The 22,528-nt window shown below is 40.5% G+C and overlaps 1 protein-coding gene across 2 annotated transcripts in view; it reads right to left on the bottom strand.

Moving 5' to 3' along the window:
* CYP59 (cyclophilin 59) overlaps positions 1–22,528 on the bottom strand; it is a 92,900-nt gene that overhangs the window by 51,232 nt on the left and 19,140 nt on the right. For both annotated transcript variants that reach the window (XM_010275805.3, XM_010275806.3), the window contains exons 5-7: positions 17,421–17,471; positions 17,228–17,319; positions 16,973–17,072 (exon numbers count right to left, since the gene is read on the bottom strand). In XM_010275805.3, coding sequence (XP_010274107.1) covers positions 16,973–17,072; positions 17,228–17,319; positions 17,421–17,471 — 243 coding nt within the window. The remainder of the gene's footprint in view (positions 1–16,972; positions 17,073–17,227; positions 17,320–17,420; positions 17,472–22,528) is intronic.

Below are 22,528 nucleotides of genomic sequence, written 5' to 3' on the forward strand. Positions count from 1 at the left end.
CAATTGTTAAGTAAATTTCTCAGTTATAGTGAGAGTCGTGTCAATTTAGTATGCATCATCGTGTGTCCTTTGTCCCAAGAGATGATGCTAGAGTGTCCAGTCCTTTTGAGTTAACACATTCTAATGTTTGGGGTCCTAATATAGTCGAGTCGTATAATGGGTTCAAATATTTTGTAGTGTTAATTGTTGATTTTTCAAGGATGACCTAGATTTATTTAATGAAAACTCATTCTGAATTGCCTCATATTTTCTATTCTTTTCATGCTGAAATTCGAAATCAATTTGGTGATTCCATTAAAGTTTTTCATTCAGACAATGCAAAAGATTTTTTTATTTTTTTGATCAGTAAACAGAAAAAGCTTTTATTGAGATAGAAAGAAAAATTTACAGTAGTGAGCTGCCTTGGCTACCCTTGTAACAACCAAAAAAAAAACAGTAAGCACCCCAGAAATTTGCTATTTAATGCAAAAGAATATTTTGAAGGCCAGTCTTCTTGTTCCCGCACACACAGCGGTGTTGCTGAATGGAAGAATAGACATTTACTAGATATGGCTTGTGCTCTCTTCTTTCAGATGTCTATTCCTAAAATTTATTGGAGTGATGCAGTCTTTACATCTTGTTTCTTAATTAATACTTGAAAGAAGAAGAAGAAGAAGAACTTTTTACGGTATTACAGGTTTGATGAGAAGAAAAGAGAGAGAGAGAGAGAGAAAAAGATTGAAGAGATGAGAAAAGAAAGAAGGGGTTCGGTGGTGAATGATCTGCTGCCCCATACACTCCTTTATTTATAGATTTTAGGATCCTTACAAGAATAGGAAATAAACAAAAATTAGAAACAATAAGGCCAGCGAGCCCAACTTAACAGAAATTAGAAACTAAAGAAATTAGAACTACTAAAAAGAAATTAGAAACTACTAATAAAAGAAATTAGAAACAACTAGGTGTGGGTATGAAACCACACACACTAGAGCCTGAGTGTGGGTATGGAACCCCACACTTGTGGCTAACCAACTATTTCTTCACTCCCCCTCAAGTTGGGAGTAGATATTTGTCATGCCCAACTTGCGTAGATCTGTCTCCAATTTGCCTTTTGTGACTAGTTTGGTGAAGAGATCAGCTAACCACATGTCTGAGGCAATGTAAGGAAGGCATACTTCTTGAGATGCGACTCACTCTCGGATAAAATGTCTGTCAACCTCAATATGCTTAGTCCTGTCGTGCTGCATTGGGTTGTGGGCAATATTAATTGCAGCTTGATTATCACAATACAGCATTAGAGGCTTCTCATAATGAACCTACATCTCATTAAGCAAGGATCTCAGCCATAACACTTCTGCAACACCATTCGCCATGGATCTGTATTCCGCTTCTGCACTAGAGCGAGCAACAACATTTTGTTTCTTGCTTCTCCAGGAAACAAGATTTCCCCCCACAAATGCACAATATCCAAAGGTGGACCTCCTATCATCAACACATCCAGCCCAATCTGCATCTGTATACACTTCTATTTTCATATGACCATTATTCTTGAAGAGTATACCTCTCCCTGGACATCTCTTCAAGTACGCAATGATCCTTTCTACTACAAGGAGATGGGTGATCCTAGGAGAATGCATGTATTGATTGACAACACTGACAGCATAAGAAATATCTGGTCAGATTAGACAGAGATAAAAAAGTTTACCAACCACCCTTTGGTACTGTTAGAATACTCGAACCAGGGGTATTTTGGTCATTTTGGTTTATCTGTTTGAGAGTGAAAGGTCTATTTTATCTAAGTTTAAGTTATGTGTCCCATCTCTTATAAGGGACAATATGGTGTTTCTTGTAACTCTATTATTTGGAATAAATACAAGTGGATTGGCTAGGGAGAGGTGATTTTTCCTCTCTTCTAGTCTGGCCGAACTCTTCTCTGTTTGATTATCAAGGACCGAGCAGTTTCAAGGAGATGTCGATTTTTCCGTTCAGCTACACCGTTCTGTTGTGGGGTGTAGGCACAAGAAGTTTGATGAATTATCCCATGGTGCTCTAGGTATTGCTGAAATGGTGATGAGTTGTACTCTTTGGCATTATCGGAGCGAAGAATTTTAATATGAACACCAAATTGAGTACGTATTTCAGCATAAAATTTTTGAAAAATAGAGAACAATTCACTACGGTCTTTCATAAGATAAATCCATGTCATCCTTGAAAAGTCATCAACAAAAATTACAAAATACTTATAGCCATTGTATGACATCACTTTGATTGGACCCCATACATCAGAATGAACTAAAGAAAAAGGACTTGAGACACGACTATCAACTCTTGGACTAAATGAGACTCTATGATGTTTTCCCACCTTGTCTCCATTTCCTCTCAGCCCAAGAGTCTTTAGCTGTGTTTGTTTTGTTCAACACTTGGGGCATGGTTTAGACAAGTTAGATGCACGAGCCACTAAGTGTATCTTCCTTGGCTACTCGAGGACTTAGAAAGGGTATAAGTGCTATAACCCTAAATTCCATAAGTCATTTGTGTGCTCTGATGTCACCTTCTTTGAATCAATCCCGTTTTTCTCAGATGTTGTGGGTTCTTCTCCTTCCTCCGTAGTTCCTCTTCCCGTCCCTGTTGCAGATCCCCTTCCCGTGGCTCCTATTCCTGCTGCAGATTCACATCCCATGCTAGTTACTACTAAGAGGCCGCCAATCACACAAGTGTATACCCGCAGAAGTGCATCGGACCCTCCTCCAATTCAGCCCTCGTCGACAGCTCCTACTACTACTTCTTCTCCCTTAGATCTTGATCTTCCTATTGCTCTGCGGAAAGGTAAACGTACTTGTACTTCTCATCCTATTTCCAACTATGTTTCAACTACTTACCTTTCTGCTTCTCATCGCAACTTTATATCATTACTCTCATATGTTTCCATTCCCAAGACTGTCTAGGAAGCCCTTACCTCCCCAGGGTGGTGGCAAGCCATGGAAGAGGAACTCTCTGCTCTACAACACAATCACACGTGGGAACTCACTGCTCTTCCTCCCGGTAAGCATGCTGTTGGGTGTAAGTGGGTCTACACAGTGAAGTATCTTCCTGATGGCAGTGTGGAGCGATTGAAGGCCAGGTTAGTGGCCAAGGGCTATTCTCAGTTGTATGGTGTGGACTATATGGAGACATTTTCTCCTGTGGCTAAGATTGGTTCAGTTTGGGTGTTGATTTCATTAGTTGGTATGTACGATTGAAGGCCAGGTCGTGGTTTGCTATACCGAAGTGGAGGGACCCTTGAGATAGTAGGGTACACAAATGCTGATTGGGCTAGTTCTATATCAGACAGGAGATCAAGTACAAGGTATTGTACCTTCCTTGGTGGCAATCTTGTAACTTGGAAGAGCAAGAAACAAACAGTGGTGGCAAGGAGTAGTGCAGAAGTTGAATACAGGGCTATGGCTCATACCACATGTAAACTAGTATGGTTGAAGAACTTGCTACAAGAGATGGGATTCTCAGTTGATAAGCCCATGAAACTATTTTGTGATAACCAAGTTGCTGTTCACATCTCTTCCAACACAGTCTTCCATGAGAGAACTAAGCATATTGAGGTTCATTGTCACTTCGTAAGAGAGAAAGTGATAAGTGGAGTGATAACCACATCTCATGTGAGCTCAGGAAATCAGTGGGCAGATCTCTTTACAAAGGGATTGTCTCAGGGCAAAGTAGATTATATTTGTAACAAGCTGGGACTATATGACATACTCTCCAGCTTGAGGGGGAGTGTTAGAATACTCGAATCAGGGGTATTTTGGTCATTTTGGTTTATCTGTTTGAGATTGAAAGGTCTATTTTATCTAAGTTTAAGTTATGTGTCCCATCTCTTATGAGGGACAATATGGTCTTTCTTGTAACTCTATTATTTGGAATAAATACAAATGGGTCAGCTAGAGAGAGGTGATTTTTCCTCTCTTCTAGTCTGGTCGACCTCTTCTCTTCTTCTTCTTCTTCTTTCTCTTTCCTTTCTTCTTCTCTACTTCAACCTAGAATCGAATAGGGTTTACTTACAGGTACATAGCCCTGTCCTTAAGGAGTTCTCCACTTTCTGCACTTATCTTATGGTTAGGCTCAATGGGAGTATCAACAGGTTTCACTCCTAACTTGCCAGTTTCTTACAATAAGTCCAAAACATACTTCCTTTGGGAGATTTAATGCCATGCTTAGATCGAGCTACCTCAATTCCTAGGAAATAGTGTAACTTTCCTAGGTCTTTCACTTCAAATTCCTTGTGAAGGTGTTGTTTGAGGGTTTCAATTTCACTAGTGTCACTTCCTGTTATCATAATGTCATCTACATAGAATGCAAGTAGAGTCGGGGAATGATCTGTCTTCTTAAAGAAGAGGGTGTGATCTGACTGAGCCTGTATGTATCCGAATTTGTCCAAAGCCAGTCTAAACCTATCAAACCAAGCTCTCGGGGATTGTTTCAGCCCGTACAAGGCCTTCTTCAAATGGCAAACTTTCTTTCCTACTTCTGTACTATAAAAACCAGGGGGTAACTTCATGTATACTTCCTCTTGCAAGTCTCCATTGTGGACGGCATTCTTAACATCCAGCTGAAATAGTGGCCATGAGAAGTTTGCAGCAATGGATAGAAGAACACTAATAGTGTTCATTTTTGCAACAGGTGCAAAGGTTTTTGTATAGTCTATGCCATAATTTTGTGTGAATCCCTTTGCAACCAATCTGGCCTTATACCTCTCTACAGTATCATAAGCATTATACTTCACAGTAAACACCCATCTGCATCCAACAGGTTTCTTCCCTTCAGGTTGGTTAACTAGTTCCCATGTGTTGTTCTTAACAAGAGCATCCATCTCTACTTGCATTGCTTCCTTCCATTCAGGTATCAAAAGAGCTTATTGCACTTTTCTGGGTATAGGAATAGAAGAAATAGATGCCAAGTAAGATCTGTAGGATTCCGAGAGACAATTATAGGAAAGGAACTTGGAGATGTAATGGGCAATGGATGAGGTGCAACGGCGCTTCCCTTTACGAATAGCAATTGGAAGATCAAGGTCATCTGTTGGTGAAGGTTGAACCTCTGTAACAGTGGGATCAACAGTGGGAGCAGTAGTAGTGTCTGGATCTGGAGCTATAGAAGATGTTGGGACTGGCTTGGATTGCTGTTGAGTACAAGAATCAACCTGCCTCCACCACTTTCTGTGATACACTCTCAACTCCCTACATTTTTGACAACCTTCTTCGCAACTCCCCCCCTCAGTAACCGGAACAAGTAAAGGAACTCTTGGAGCTGAAACTGAAATCCCTTCCTCACTATTCTCCACTAAGGAGAAGCCTTATGATAGTAGGGCATATACTCAAAGAAGGTGACATCCATGGACACAAAGCGCTTCGCTAAAACTAGCTCATAACAGCAATATCCCTTTTGATTTTGTGCATACACAAGGAAAATACACTTAGTGGCTTTGGGATCAAACTTGGAGCGAGGAGGTCCAAGAATTTGAACAAAACAAGTACACCCAAAAGTTTTGAGGGGAATAGTCCTTATCTGGATATAGAAGACTGAACGGGGTTTGCATGCTTAGGACCCTTGAAGGAACCCTGTTAATGAGGTATATGGTTGTACAGATTGCATCTCCCCAAAAGCGTATGGGAACATTGGAGTTGAGCATGATGCTTATGGCTACCTCTAAAATATGTCTGTTTTTTTCTCTCAGCAACCCCGTTTTGCTAAGGTGTGTGAGGACAGGTGCTCTGATGAATGATCCCATGATCAAGGAGATAGGATGCCAAGGGTTTTGCAAAGTATTCCTTGGCATTATCAGATCTAAGAATCTTGATCTTGGTTTCAAATTGAATTAGGATCATCTGATGGAAAGCTTGGGTCAGAGAGGGGACCTCATCTCGAGAGTGCATAAGATAGACCCATGAAAAATGGGTATAGTCATCAACAAATAATAAGAAATTTTTGTACCCACCCCCCATGGTGGGAGTATGGTAGGGCCCCCAAACATCGGTATGCACAACCTCAAAAGGAAGGTTGCTTCTTTTATTACTTATAGGATAAGATGATCTACTATGTTTTGCAAGTTCACAACTTTCACATTTAAACCCAGACACTTCTACTGACTCAAACAAGTTTGGAAAAAAACTCATTAAACACCCAAAAGATAAATGACCTAAGCGGTTGCGCCAAAGCATAATCTTACTACAAGACCAAGAAACAAACAATTTCCCTGCTTCACTTTGCTCCCCCTGTGAAAGTTCCAGCAGGTAGACTCCATTCATCTCATGGCCAATCCCAATCACCTTCTTCGTTTCCATATCCTGCAAAATACACTGATTAGGGTAAAAAGTTACCGAACAGTTTTGATTTTTAGTAATACTACTAACTGAAAGTAAGTTAGCACTAAGTTTGGAACATGCAAAGCTGAGGATAGGGTGATGGTATCTGATAATCTGATGTCTCCCTTGCCAGAAATTGGTACAAGAGAGCCATCAGCAATAAAAACTTTGACTCTCCCAGAGGATAAACAATAGGTGCTAAATAGAGTAGATATGCTGGTCATATGATCTGAAACACCTGAATCTATTACCCAGGAAGGTCTAGTATTACCTGGGGCAGAAGTATGACAAGCAGTAGCTCTTCTACCTGTATGAGCAAGGGCTGAAGTAGGTTGTTGAGCTGAGGTAGAATGAGCTGAATTACTAAATTCATTTTCTAGCTGAGTCAAAGCAACTCGGACTACAGCTAGGGTATCTACAAGAGTGCTTCTTGTGCCTGATGAAATTGTATTATCAGTGTTGACAACCATATTAGCATTCCCTTTCTTATTTCTGAGCTTTGTTGGAACTAGATGAGGGTGCAACTTCCAACAGGTGTCCTTAGTATGTTTAGGTTTCTTGCAGTGTTCACATACTAAGTCCTTCTTAGCTTCCTTCTTCTCCTTATCCCCCCCAGATTTAAGTCTAACTGCTACCAAGGCTGATTCAGAGGGTTGTTGCTACAACATAACCTTTCTCCTAGTTTCTTCACCATGCACTAGGGAATAGGCTTGTGATGATAAAGTCACACTATCTCTTGTCAACAACTATTGTCTCACCATGTCATATTTAGAGTTCAAACCAGCTAGGAACTAAAAAACTCCGTTAGTTTCAACCTGCTGTCTATATGATGTTTGTGCATCTTTCTGACTCTCCCACTCAATTGTTTCAAGATGGTCAATTTCATGCCACAGGGATTTTAAGGTTGAAAAGTAAACAGAGACCCGCTTCTCTCCTTGCCTCAGATTTTTAACCTCACATTTTAGCTCATAAGCCCTAGCAACATTAAGAGGCTGAGAATAAGTTTCCTTCATAACATCCCATATTTCCTTAGTTGTTTTGGCCCACAAGTAGTTTCGGCTGATGTGTGGCTGCATAGAGTTGCACAGCCATGTCATCATCAAAAAATTTTCTTAGACCCACCTAGCATAAGTAGGGTCCTCCTTGGAGGTTCCTTCACATCCCCTAGCAAGAAGTTCAATTTTCCTCTACCCCCAATAGCCATCATGGCTGATTGGGCCCATTCCAAGTAGTTTGATCTATCAAACTTAACAGTTGTAATCCGAAAGGTGTTTTCGGTCATGTTACCTGAACCACCAGTCCCAAAAGCACCTTCCCCTTGGTTCTTGTACTCCATTCTAAGTTAAGAAGAGGCTTTAAACTAATGTGACAAGAAAAAACTGTATTTCAAGGCTGATAACAGCCGACCTAGGACAATGATTTTGCAGTTAGATAACAGTCAACTACTGTCCTGGGATTGATCAGTCCTCAGATTTTCTATCTGTACCTCTCTAAATGAATAACAAAGTCCTTTTGAGTATCAATCTCAAGAAAAGGTACTTACTTTATAAAGAAAAAAGCCCAGAAAACTGATTGCTACCTTCAGTCTTCAAACTTGATCAATCGATTACTGTCAGCACCTTGAATCTTGATCAAAGAACCAAGAAAAAAACTGATCGGCACCTCCAATCTTGATCAAGAATCGATCTTGATCACTCAATTCCTACCTGATTCTTCCTGATTACAAGAAGCTCTCTCCAATCTTAGGACAGCTGCTAAAGCCTTCTTGCAACCTCCAAGAATCAGCCGAAACAAGGATCTTTTTGAACTTTCAGCCCTAAACAATTCTCATGTGGTCGGCTGAATTAAATCCACATGAGAAACACTAGCTAAGGCTCTGATACCAACTTGAAAGAAGAAGAAGAACCGTTTACTGTATTACAGGTTTAAAGAGAAGAAAAGAGAGAAAGAGAGAAAGAGAAAAAGAGTGAAGAGAGGAGAAAAGAAAGAAGGGGTTCAGTGGTGAATGATCTACTGCCCCATACACTCCTTTATTTATAGCTTTTAGGATCCTTACAAGAATAGGAAACAAACAAAAATTAGAAACAATAAGGCCAGCCAGCCCAACTTAACAGAAATTAGAAACTAAAGAAATTAGAACTACTAAAAAGAAACTAGAAACTACTAATAAAAGAAATTAGAAACAACTAGGTGTGGGTATGAAACCACACACACTAGAGCCTGAGTGTAGGTATGGAACCCCACACTCATGACTAACCAACCATTTCTTCATTAATCATATATTGTCATCTTTTCTTGGTGGAGCTTCGCCCTTATCTTTTCTTTTCCCGTCCACCCCACCCTTCCTCCTCATGTGTTTTGTTGTGTGTACTTTGTTCAACACTTGGGTCTTGGAATGGATAAACTAGATCTAAAAGCCTTAAAGTGTATTTTTCTGGGATACTCTCATACCCAAAAATGTTATAAATGTTTTCACCCCCAACTCCATAAGTCTTTTGCACTTCCTGATGTGACATTCTTTGAAACCCTGCCCTTCTTTTCGTCTACCGAGTCTTCTGCTACTTCTCCTTCAGTACCTCTCCCAATTACTCCAACTGAAATTGTTGTTCCAATGACTAACCACAGTGTTGACACTAAAATCAGGTCCCCTCCTGAGAGTATGTATTGCAGAGGACCTCGAGGTATTGTTTATCCTACTTTAACTCTTGTTTTGCCACCATCACCTTCACTGTCAACAGGTCTATTTCACCTTGATCTCCTCATTGTGCTTCATAAACGTAAGCGTACATGCACTAATCATCCTATATCTCTTTATGTTTCTTTTGTACATTTATCTCCTGCCTACAAGAAATTTGTTTCCCTTCTTTCTTCTATCTCTATTCCCCATTCTCTCTAAGAAGCTATTGTCTCCCCTGACTAGAAGAAGGTGATGGAGGATCTTTCATGCTTTAAAATCTAATCACACATGGGACCTTGTTTCATTACCTCTCAAAAAGCAGGTTGTTGGGCACAGATGGGTATACACTATTAAACACCATTCTAATGGTAGTGTGGAATGGTATAAAGCTAGGCTGGTTGCCAAGGGTTATAATAAGCTATATGGAATGGATTATACTAAGACCTCCCCAATGGCCAAGATGGGCTCTGTTTGTGTCATCATATCTTTAGCTGCCCACTTTGATTGGGCCTTGTCTCAACTTGATGTTAAAAATGATTTTCTTCATGGTGAGCTTGAGGAGGAGGTGTACATGGAGCAACCTCCAAGGTATGTTGCTCAGGTGAGGTAGATAAAGTGTGTCAGCTTAGCCGCTTATGAAGGTAATCTATGGATTGAAACAGTTGTCACGGGTGTGGTTTGGTAGGTTCAATAGTGTGGTGAAACAGTTTGCTTTAAAACAGCGTAGTGTGGATTATTCAATGTTTGGCAGAGACACACCGTCAAGGAAGATCATCTTGGCAATTTACATTGATGATATAATCATTACAGGCAATGATGAAGAGGGAATTAAGGACCTTGAAAAAGTTCTTGCAACAACAGTTTTAGACCAAGGACTTGGCACAATTGAAATACTTCTTAGGTGTTGAAGTTGCTAGATCAAAATTGGGAATCTCCCTTTCCCAATGCAAGTATGCTCTATACTTACTAGAGGAGACAAGATTACTAGGAGAAAAACTAGTTGATAGTTTGATACTCCTATTGATCCAAATGTTAAGATTTCTAATTGTGAGGGGGATCCTTTGGAAGAACCAGGGAGACTAGGAGATTGGTTGGAAAACTTGTTTACCTCGGTATTACTAGACTGGACACTGATTTAGTGTGGGAGTACTTAGTCAATTCATGCAAAACCCCATAACTAGTCATTGGGAAGAAACTATAAGAGTATTGCAGTACATGAAATCTGCTCCTGGTCAGAGTCTGTTATACAAGAAGGATTGTGAGTTTTCTCCAGAAGGGCATTCAGATGCAGACTGGGCAGGGTCCACTTTGCTTCTAGTAACTACATTTTTCTTGAGGGAAATCTGATTTCTTGGAAAAGAAAGAAGCAAAGTGTAGTTGCTAGAAGTAGCGCAAAAGCAGAGTATAGAGCTATACACTCATACTACATGTGAGTTGGTGTGGCTGAGACGTTTGTTACAAGAAATTGGAATTAGCTATGGCTCATACTACATGTGAGTTGGTGTGGCTGAGACGTTTGTTACTAGAAATTGGAATTAATGTGTCTATTCTTATGAAGCTATTTTGTGATAATCAAATCGCCATCTAATCCAGTGTTCTATGGGAAGACCAAACACATAGAAGTGGACTACCATTTTGTCAGAGAAAAGTTGACAAGTGAGGAAGTGGTTACACCTTATGTGAAGTCAGAAGATTAGCTAAACAACCTCTTCACCAAAGGCTTAAACCATGCACAGATGAATTCCATTTGTAGCAAGTTGGATGTTTATGATATTTATGCTCGAACTTGAGGGGGTCTGTTGGATTTTCCTTTTTTCTTTATTAGTTATAGTAGATAAGGGTATATTTGTCTTTTACCTTCCTTTGTCTTCTACTTCTTTCTATTTCTAATAAGGGGTAAAGTTGCAATTTCCTTATTCATTATCGAATGAATAAAATTGAGCAGAAGTTAGAGGTCAAATTAACCTCGCAGCCTCGACTGTTCAGCCCTAGTTCTTCTACTTCTCTTCTTCGCACTCTCTCATCCTATATCTTCTGGGCAGTTTTTGGATTTATTTTTGACTTGTCATTGCTCCATTTTCTTAATTTAAACAGTTCTCGTCCATTTGGATGAGGAAAGGAAGAAAGGCATGGTGAAAATTATACAAAAGCACAGTAATGGTGAGCAAAATTTCGGATCATTCACAGTCTTTAAATGGAATCCAACATCCAACTCCAAGGATTTATTTGTCGAAGATGGTGTGGTGGTGCATGTAATAGGCTTGCCATTTCATCTGTGTTAACAAGAAGTAGCAGAGTCTATAGCAGTATTGTGTGGAGGAATCTTGAAAGGAGCTTTCTGGGGTGATCTTTATTCAGTAGCAATCCTACTAAGTGGTGTGAAGCCAGAAGACATTCCACGAAAGGTAGAGGTACGAACAGAGGGGAGTTTTGTCTCTGTGTGGCTAGCATCCTCCATTGAAGCAGGGCTGTGGAAGGAGGCTTGTATGGTAGGAGGGGAGAAGGAGGAAGAAGAAGCATTACGTGGACTTGTGAAATTGGTTAATTCAAATGGGAAGGAATGTTTCACTAAAAAGGGCCAACAAATTCTGGGAAGCCAAAAAGCTTTGGGGCAGATGGAAGGTCAAACCTGTAGAAAGCAAGAAAAGGCTATGACAAATGGCAGATCTTTTGCGCAGGTGGTGTCAGGGGAAATAGACAAAAATATACCAGTGTCTAAAGGGAGAGGGCTGAACCAGCAACCTCAAACAGGGAGGGTTGCTGGTTCGACCATTAAAACAGAGAGGCGTGATTTGTTAAGAGGTCACGTGGGAGGAAAAGACTTAGAAAATGGGCCTAGTCGAGTGGATCCCTTTTTTGGTGGGTCGGAGAAGGCAACTCAAGTAAAGGCTTTAAAGTTGGGTTCTTATATTACAAGTTTTGAGCCCAAGGCCCGTTACAAGACAAATGGGCCAAGGGACCCTTTAAGTAGAACGTGACTGGGAGGAGGGATGAGCTGATAGAGGAGATTAAGCGTCTATCTTCTTCTACACCGAATCCCTCCTTTCGGTCGAATAGTTCAGGCGCAAAATCTCAAGACTCTCAGTCTCGAGGCTCTCTACAGTGGGTCCCATCCAACCTGGCGAACCGTCTCTCAACAGATAGGTGCAACCTGAGATACCTGAAGCCTAGTGATTTGAACAAAACAGGGTTTGAAGATTGGTTGAGTGAACAAAACAGCAGTGACGATTCTGATAGAGACGAAACTTTAAGTTTGGGAAGTCTGTCTCCGAAAAGCAACAATGATTTACTTGAAATAGAAAGTTTGCATACAGAGTTCTTGTTTTTAGAGAAAGAGATTGAAGAGGCAGGTGGCGGGAACACTAGAAATGGCAAAGAAAATGGTCCTAAAGCTGTGAAAACTCCTCTTCCCTTCGTCGAGGGAGCTGACCCCGAGTCTAATGAATTACAGAATGTTGGTGGAGAGGGGCAAGATTCGGCCGTGAGGATGGATGTGGGTATTCCAGTGTCGAAAACACACAGAAAGGATTTCCAAGTGGGTAGGTCGTCAGGAAGTGATTCTTTCACTATGTCTACTTCACAACTTTGTCCAAAAATGGGAAATGCCTTAAACCATTTGTCGCCTGTCAACAACTCAATTCCAGTGATTTTAGCCCTACCCCGGTCCTACCAGGTATGGGTGTCAATTCTTTTTTAGGTACTGACTTGTGTGCCATGCCGGTAACAGATATTCCAGCTTCCCATCCAAGAGGTTCTGATGCAAGAGAGAGGGTGATAGTGGAAGGAAGAGAGAGGGTGATGGAAGGAAGTAGTAAGGGGGAGGCAGACGAAATTTGGGAGTTGATCTGTACAATGATAGAGGAACTAAAAAAAAAGGAAGGATTCTTAGAGAGTTGTTGTAGCCAAAATAAGTGTGAGCAGGGTAAAATCTTCCTCAGACATTGGCTGGAAAGGATGGAGAAAAGAAAGAGGATGATTGTTGTATTTGGAAGGGGGAGAAAAAAGGAACAAAGAAGAAAAAAAGATCTGAAGTGGAAAGGCTAATCTTAGACATTGAGGGAGATTTAGAATTTAGTGGAAGAGGGGATAGGAGGAAGGGCCTAAAATGAGGAGATTATGGCCTTTTCATGGGTTTTTTGCTATTTTGTCTCGATGAAAATTATTAGCTGGAATGTAAGAGGGTTAGGGAGTGCAAGAAAGAGAAGGGTGATCAAAGACCTACTCCGATGGAAAAAACCCGATATTGTGTTGTTACAAGAATCCAAAATGATGGAATTAGATGGGAGATGGGTGAGGAGTTTTTGGAGGTCTAGAGGTTTAGGTTGGAGCTCGTCTCCTTCTTGGGGAGCCTCGGGGGGGATCGTAACACTGTGGAGGGAGGATGTGGTGGAAGTAGTGGAAGAATTGATAGGCAGATTCTCAGTTTCCATTAAGTGTAAGAATGTAGAGGATGGGTGTGTATGGGTCTTAACCAATGTTTATGGCCCTATTTCCTATAGAGAGAGGAATGAGATGTGGGAGGAACTATATGCAATCAAGGGGCTATGGGATGGCCCTTGGTGCCTGGGCGGGAATTTTAATGTCATTAGATTCTCTGATGAAACCAGTAATCCCCAACAAGTAATTACAACAAGCATGAGGAAATTTAATGGTTTTATTAAAGAATGTGAATTGAAGGAAATACCTCTACTACAAGCCAGTTACACTTGGTCCAACCTTCAAAAAACCCCTTTGTGTTCGAAGTTGGACAGGTTCTTATTTAACCTTGCCTGAGAGAATAGTTTGGAAAACTTGCTTGCTAGAGCGTTACCTAGGGTCACCTCCGATCACTGTCCTATCCAAATAGGAACTGAGTTTTTTACTATAGGACCCAAACCTTTTAGATTCGAAAATATGTGACTTACCCATCCATATTTTGTGAAAAAAGTGAAGGAATGGTGGGGTGAGGAGGAGAGGGGGGTAAGATGGAAGGGGATCAAGTTTCATAAGAAATTAAAAAGGTTGAGAGCCAAAATAAAAGAGTGGAATAGAGATCATTTTGGTAGAATTGAGGAGCAAAAATTGTGCCTAATCTCTCAAATAGAGAACTTGGATGTAAAGGGATCTCAAAATGGGTTGACCGAGGAGGACAGAGTGTTAAGGAGACAATTGAAAAAGGATTTGGAAGAGGTCTTACTGAGGGAAGAAATCAGTTGGAGACAAAAATCTCGACACAAGTGGATTAAGGAAGGCGATGGGAACACTAGATTTTTCCATGATTTGGCAAATGGGAGACGAAGAAAGAATCTTGTGACCAAGCTAGAGATAGGAGAGGAGGTGATTACCAACCAGGATGATATAGCCAAAATATTTGTGGACCACTTCAAATCGATTTATAGAACACCTTTGAATGAGAGAGCAGTCATGGAAGAGGTGGAATGGCCAAGAATTGATGACGGAGTGGCAAGGTGGCTAGAAAGGGATTTCGAGGAAGAAGAGATTAAGAAAGATGTCTTTCTAATGGATAGATCCAAGGTTCCAGGTCCAGATGGCTTTACAATGGGTTTTTATCAAGACTGTTGGGAGGTGTTGAAAGAGGACTTATTTGAAGTCCTTAAGGAATTTGCAGACAATCACATTATAAGCCCTAGAATTAATGCCACCTTTTTGGCCTTGATACCTAAGAAGAATGATGCCATCCACCCAAAAGATTATAGGCCTATTAGTCTGGTGACAAGCATCTATAAAATTCTGGCTAAAGTGCTCTCGTTGAGGATCAAAACAGTCCTCCCTTCTATCATTAGTGAAACTCAGGGGGCTTTCATTCAAGGGCGACAAATAACAGATCAGATCTTAATTGCGAATGAGTGTGTGGAGGAAATGAAAAGGTCTAGTAGGAAAGGATTCATTTGTAAATTGGATCTTGAAAAGGCCTATGATTTGGTGGACTGGGAGTTTCTATTAGAGGTTATGCGAAATGGTAGATTTGGGGACAAGTGGTGTAGTTGGATCTTTGGGAGTATCAGTACTTGTCACTACTCTATTCTGGTAAATGGTACGGTGAGGGGCTTTTTTCCAGTTTGCAGGGGTGTCAGGCAAGGGGATCCACTTTCACCCTTCCTTTTTACCTTAGTAGCTGATGTGATTAGTAGGATCATTACTAAGGCTGACAGTGAAGATGCCATTAGGGGTTGGAGAATAAGGAGACACCAAGTCCCCGTCACCCACCTTCAGTTTGCAGATGACCTAATGATCTTTTGTGAAGGAGGCTTTAGCGAAAAGGTAGCAAACCTAAAGGAGCTAATCAAAGGATTTGAAAGTATTTCTAATTTGAGAATAAATTTGGAAAAGAGTTGCATAGCGGGTATAAATTTGGAGGTAGGGGAGGTCGAGGATATTGCAGAGTGTCTTGAGTGTTCCACCTCTGCTTGGCCTATGTCATATTTAGGGCTTCCTTTAGGGGCAAATCCTAGGGAGAGTAGATTTTGGACCCCAGTGATAGAAAAGTTTGAGAAGAGATTAGCCTCATGGAAGAGGAACTATGTCTCTTTAGGAGGGAGAATTACCCTAATAAGAGCTACCTTGGCTAACTTACCTACCTATTTTTTGTCTGTATTTAGGATACCAATTAGGGAAGCTAGGAAACTGGAGAAGTTAATGAGAGATTTCTTATGGGAGCCGGGACAAGAAAAAAAAGATCACTTGGTTAATTGGGAAATTGTGTGCAGAAGTAAAGAAGAGGGGGGTTTGGGACTTAGGAGGGTAACTAGAAAAAATCAAGCTCTATTAGGGAAATGGTTGTGGCGATGGCCATTGGAAAGAGAGAGATTGTGGCATGAGGTGGTGGGAAGCATTCATGGGAGGTCGGAGAATGGATGGGATGCTGGTGTATCAAGGCAAGCTAACCTAGCAGCACCTTGGAAGGCCATTCACAACACCCTTCCTCAATTTCTCAATTTTATCAGGTATGAAGTTTGTTCTGGCAACACTGTTCATTTTTGGGAGGATATTTGGGTAGGAGACACACCTTTAAAGGATTCATTCCCTTTGCTATTTTATGTTTCTTTGTACAAAAAAGAGGTGGTCTCAAAATTTGTCTCACCTTTGGGAACACCCTTAGATCGTACTTGGGATTTTGGGTTTCGTAGAGGACTTAGGGATGAAAGGAATATTAGAATTTTTCAAGAAAAAGAAAGGAGCAGTCAGGAATTGAAAGACTATGTGTTAAATAGGACAATACCTTGGTTGAAGACCTTGGAAATCTTTCATCAATTCTCCTTTAATGACCTTTGGAGAAATTGATCAGTAGTAGCGAGTGTGTTCATCCCTAAATGACAAATCAATTACAAGCTGGTCTCCTCCATCCGAAGGCTCACTGAAGTTGAACTTTGATGGAAGTACCATGGGTAATCCAAGATTATCCGAAATGGAGGTGCTTTGAGAAATGAGAAGGGAGAGATTTTGTTGCTCTACTCAGGTCCCTTGGGAATTGGGGACTCCATCAGGGCAGAACTTTTAGCTGTTGTACAAGGGGTCCAATTTGCAAACCAGTTGGGGGTACAACACCTAATAATCGAGGGGGATTCCAAAGTGGTGGTGGGTTGGTTGAAAAATCCTGAAGAGGCTATGTGGCGTTACAAGAATGAAATGAAGAAATTTAGTTGGTTAACAAGGAATATGTTGGTCACTGTACAGTGGGTGGGGAGATCAGCAAATACTTTGTCAGATGTGTTAGCTAAGCAAGGGATAAATAGGGAAGAATTGTTTTGGGCTCAGTTGTGATTCTTGCTTTTCTTTCCTAGTTTACTTGTAAGATTCAAGGAGGGGCTGCAACTCGCGCCTCTCCCTGGGATATTGTATGATCTCACTATAAATCTGCTTCTGAATTAATAAATTTATTATCATTCATCAAAAAAAATAAGCAACACATTCAAAATTTGGCCATTGATCACAATGAAAAAAAAAAGCTAGGAATAGAAATTACCTCATCCCGTGGTTTTCCTTCTGGAGAAGCCTCAGGAATCAACTCTGCTAGTTGGGGAGGATCATCAAAAGGATCATCCAGTATATAGGTATGTTTTATTCTATTACATTAAAGGAACCATGAGTCATTAAGTTGATTGTAATAATAACAGTAACAACAACAACAATGATGATGATCTTCTCTAATCATGGATAGATGCATCAGAAGAATGGAAGTATACAAGTGAAACAAAATAAGCTATCTGTAAAGAATGACCGGATATTTTTATATGGTCGTCCCTTCTCATCCACATATGCTTCATTTATCCTTGTCAAGGTTTCCAATCCTTCAGCAACCTCTCCAAATACCTATGCCAATGGAAATAAATGTTTTCCTTCCATATTTTGTTGATCAGGAAGAAATATGAATCCAAAGCCTATAAAGCAAACATCATAGGAACAAAACTCACAGTGTGTTTACCATCGAGATAGTCAAGATCATCACGCAATGTGAAATAAAACTGAAATTCAACAAGAAATATATGGTTAATGTAGAGTAGATCTGATTTGCAAAATCTCACATAGACTTGTTCAGGTAGAACTGAGAAAAATTAACAGATAGATGTGTCCAAAAAACCACCACAAATGATGGAATTCATGAAAAAAGATTGACTTAACTGTGGTTTTACAAGAAAATTACAGCATGAAGATAACCTCACCCCAACCATGAAACACAAATACCTTACATGTCTAGTGTATCAGCATCAACCAATGATATGTACCCAATATGACAATTTTTTTTCAACAAGAATCATAACAGCTCTTATTGATAAGAAAATTGATGAGCCCTAGCTATAGAGCCAATCACACCAAAGATCAGGACAATTTGTGGGAGGTTTTCATGTGAAAATTAATACTTCAAAGCATCTGGTGGGGGGGGCTAATTGGTATCTTTCTCCACAAATGTGCAATATTTGCAAAGCTAGTTGTGAAACTACAGTTCATTTACCAATTCTATTAAATTGTGTGGTATTAGGTATTTTTCGTTCTCAATGTTTGGGTGCAGCTGAAATCTTCCATTAGACTTGGGTTGCCTTTTTTTTTGAAGGATCAAAAAGAAATTTCATTAAATTGAAAAAAGGAATTACATCTCAACACCATTGGTTGTCAAGTTGACACACCAAATATACACTAGAAATCAAACTGAAAAAGAGTCTTCATTACAAGGCTGTAAATCAAGGGTATTCCAGAATCTTTCCAACAAATCAGCTTTGAATACTTGATCAAATTCTGGAAGTCTAAGGACCCAGTCTGAAATCAGATTTCTCACTGCTGCTACCAGACATTCAATGCTTTTTGACCTGTTCTCAAAAACCCTTCTGTTTCTCTTCTTCCAGATACCAACAAACTGCAAAAGGCACACAGCTCCAGAGAATCCTAGCTTTCTTGCTGCATCTGGAGTTTTAGCCATTTGGAGATCTCTGCTGGAAACATTGGTTGGAAGACACTCACTCCAAATAGAAAGGAGAACTTCCAAATGAAGCTTGCTACACTACATGAGAAGAACAAGTGAAGGACTGTTTCTTCCTCCTGACCAGATGCAATCCCCTAGACTTCAGGTGATCATAAGTGAGAATACTATCATGCACCACCAACTAGGCAAAGGCTTCTTCTACCCTTTTCACCATCTAAGAAAAGGGAAAATTTTTATGAAGATGCACTAGGGCTGCGCTAATTGAGACTATATGGTGAGAGTGGAATATTGGACAAAGTCATTGCAGCTTTTTTATCACTTCTCAACATAAGGAAGTTAGCAACTCATTGTTGGCACATCGTCCTCTAGGACCTAAGAATGATAACACGCATGTCACCTATACAAAATGTACAAGTGTCCCGCACTCAATATCCCTCAACCCCCTTCTAAAACCAAAGTCCCAACTCAAACCAGAATGAGAAAAAGTGACAAAGTTTGAGATAGGTTGTGACTTGTAATCAAACACTAAGTAAAGATCAGGGAAGAGAGAACAAAAAGGAGTTTCAGCCAACCAAAGGTCTACCAAAAGAGTACCCTAGACCCGGATCTACATCAAACCTAATGAAATTAATAAAGGTTGAGTATACTTCATGAATTGCTTTCCATGGAGAGCTCAAATTTAAGGGAGAAACGACCTTTGCCTCCCAGCCATTGTTCATTAGCCTATGAATGCTTTCAATAACTTTGTGCCACAACTTGTCTTCTTCCAAAGGAAACCTCCAAACTCCAAAGCCACTTTCCTACAGAGAAGTGTTCTTGTACATTAGATTCCCTAGCCCTAGACCTCCTTTCTCCTTTGTTTTGCTAACTTGTTCCCACTTTACTAGATGATCCCTTTTTTCATCCCCTGGCTCTCAAAGAAAATCCCTCATAAATTTCTCTAGTTGTCTTACTAGCCTAGCTAGAATTCTAAAGGTGGAAAGTAGACTAGTAGGTTGGCTAAGGTAACTCTAATCAGTGTTATTCTCCCACCTAGAGAAAGGTAGTTCCTCTTCCACAAGCACCAGCTTCTTTGTGAACCTTTCTACTACTGGCTTTCAAAAGGCATCAAGTTTTGGGTTACCTCCCAATGGTAGCCTTAAATACTCCAACGACCAGTGTTTAACCTCACACCCCAAAATCTCAGCTATCTATCTCATACTTCATCAAAATTTATCCCTATTATACAACTCTTTCCCTAGTTATCTTCAAATTGGAGACAAATTCAAAGGAACTAATCAGTTCTCGTAGCTTCCCATATTCTCTTGATTGTGTCCCTTGCAAAATAAAATGATGTCATCTGCAAATTGCAAGCATGTGACTGCCACCTCCAGTCTTCCTACCCTCCAACCTCTAAATAGATTACTTCGATCAGCCTTCAAAATCATCCTACTTAAAACATCAACAATTAGGGTGAATAGGAAGGGAGATAGAGGGTCCCCTTGTCTCAGGCCTCTTTTGCCGGGAAATAATCTCTAGCCACACCATTAATTAATATTGAATATTGAACTGACTTAACCAGCCCTTCATCCACATCCTCCATTGCTCCCCCGAGCCAACTTTCTCCATTATATCTAAGAGAAAAGACCAATCCACAAAATCATAGGCCTTCTCCAAATCCAATTTGCACATCAACCCTCCCCTCTCCTCCTCTTCTCTACTACACATTCATTTGCCACCAAAATATGGTCTATAATCTGTCTCCCTTTGACAAAGGCTCCTTCATGTTGTGAGATTACCAGTGGTAAGACTTTCTTCAGCCTCTTTGCTTAAACTTTTGCTATGATTTTATAAAGACTTCCCACTAGGCTTATTGGTCTAAAATCTTTTGGTGCTTTTGCCTCCTCCTTGGGGATTAGGACAATGATTCCTTGAGAGATTTCCCCTTCCAAATAGAACTCATTGAAGACTTCCAACAAATCCCCTTTGATCCAACACTCCTGATAAAAGGCTAAGGAAAATCCATCCGGTCCTGGGGCTTTAGATCTTTCCATTGAAAAGACAACCTCTCTAATTTCTTCAAGGGTAAAGACATTGTCCAAAGTTGTCACTATAGCTTCTGGAACTCTCTCCCACTGAATGTCTGGAAAAACAAGACTCCTCTCTCCTTGACATAAAAAGATGCTCTTAAAAATGTTTCTACAAAAATCTTAACGATTTCCTCCTCCCCGGTTACCTCATGGCCTTCCCTTCTAAGAGCCGCTTACATCTGGGTTTCTGCCTCCAAGATATCTCTTCCTTCCTAAGCAATTCTTCCAAATCACGCTTCAACCTCCACCTTTCCTCTCTTTCCTCTCCACTCTTATTCAACTCCTCAATCCTTAAAGTAACTTTCTCCTTAACCTCCTCCGCTTTGCCAAAAAGATCCTTGTTCCAAGCTTTTATTTTCTCCTTTAAACCCTTTAGTCACCTCAAGAAGCTAACCCCTTTCTTCAAACCTCTACAACCTACTTCTTGCCACCAACAATTTACCTTCTCCACAAAGGTGGGACCTTCCAACCACATGTTTTCGGATCTAAATGGAGAGCATAGTTGTCAAGGCAACGCCTAGGCGACTAGGCTGTTTTCCAGTTTTGCCTCGCCCAAATGCCTATAGTTTTGTATTCTAGGCGACCACCCAAAGACTTAGGCAGGCACCTAAATCCAGCTTCAGTGCTTTTCTTTTTCTAAAAAACAGGGGCTCCGCCCCTATACTCCTCCAGTCCAGATTCAATGCTTTTTTTTTCGAAAAAACAGGGGCTTTGCCCCTATTCTCCTCCCTTCTTCTTCTTCCCAGCTTCAATTCTTTTTTTCTTCGAAAAAAACAGGGGCGATTCTTCGAAAAAATAGGGGCTACAGATATCAGGTATATATATTTCTGCAGCAGTGCGGTTGAGAAAACAGGGGCTCTGCCCCATTTTTTTGAGCAGTTACAGCAACTCAGCCACTTATTATTTTTAACAGCCAAACCTACTCCCTTCCTAGTTCCTAAACTTATAAAATAGTTTAGGTCGAAGTATAGAAATCTACAGATTAACTAGGCGCCTGGGTGACCATGAACTATGATGGAGAGGGGCCACCAATTAAAGTTCCTTGAGCTAGCAAATAGGACAATGATCCGAGGTAATTCTTGTCAAGGCTTGAGATGTTAAGTCCTCTCACAAAACTTCCCAATACACAAAAAAGAGAAATGTCTAGCTTAAAGAAGATCAGGGATTCATGAAAATTCGACCAAGTAAATTCAGCTTGTAGTAGTAGGAGCTCCTTCAATTCAAATGAGTCTACAAACTCATTAAACCTGCTCATGCTTGTAGTGATTCTCTAACTTGGATTATTAGACTCTGTCAAAAATCATATTACATTGAAATCACCACCCAAGCACCAAGGTCCCTCCCACAAACCCTTAACTGCACTTAGTTCTTCCCATAAGTGAATCCTATCTCTATAGGAATTTGGGCCATGGAATTTGTCAAAGCCCACATCTTACCATCAGTCAAACCTCTGAATTTGATTGATATCGAGAACTACCCTATTAGTTCCTCCACCTCCTCGCTCTTCCAAACCATGACAATACCTTTAGATGCTCCCCAAGATGGTGCAAAGACCCAGCCTGAAGTTTTGTCTCTTGCAACAACAACACATCCGACTTCTCCTTTCTAAGAACTTCTCTTACCATCCTTCTCTTCTTCACACTACCTAGGCCTCTCGCTTTCCAGCTTAAGATCTTCATACCATTGTCAAACTTTGAGCCCTATCTTTAATACCTTAGCTAACAGCCTTCCACTCTTCTACCCCTCCTTTTGTTCCCTTTCCTATCATAATCTATCTCACTAAATAACTTCTCCACTTCACTCATTTTCCTTTTCCTGCCTTTATCCTTACCTTTTCCTTTCCTTGAGTACACCTTAACTCCTAAAGGCTTCTCTAAGGTAGGTTTCTTTTTCTTCTTTTCGAGCAAACCCTTGGGTTTCATTGGCCTCTTTAGTTGTCAAGGCGACGCCTAGGCAACAAGGTGCCCTTGGAGGCTCGCCTCACCTAGTCGCCAAGCAATTTTGCATATTGTGTAATAAATACTTTTATAATGTT

Source organism: Nelumbo nucifera, chromosome 7, assembly GCF_055504915.1.
Source record: "Nelumbo nucifera cultivar China Antique chromosome 7, China Antique-T2T, whole genome shotgun sequence".
NCBI lineage: Eukaryota > Viridiplantae > Streptophyta > Magnoliopsida > Proteales > Nelumbonaceae > Nelumbo > Nelumbo nucifera.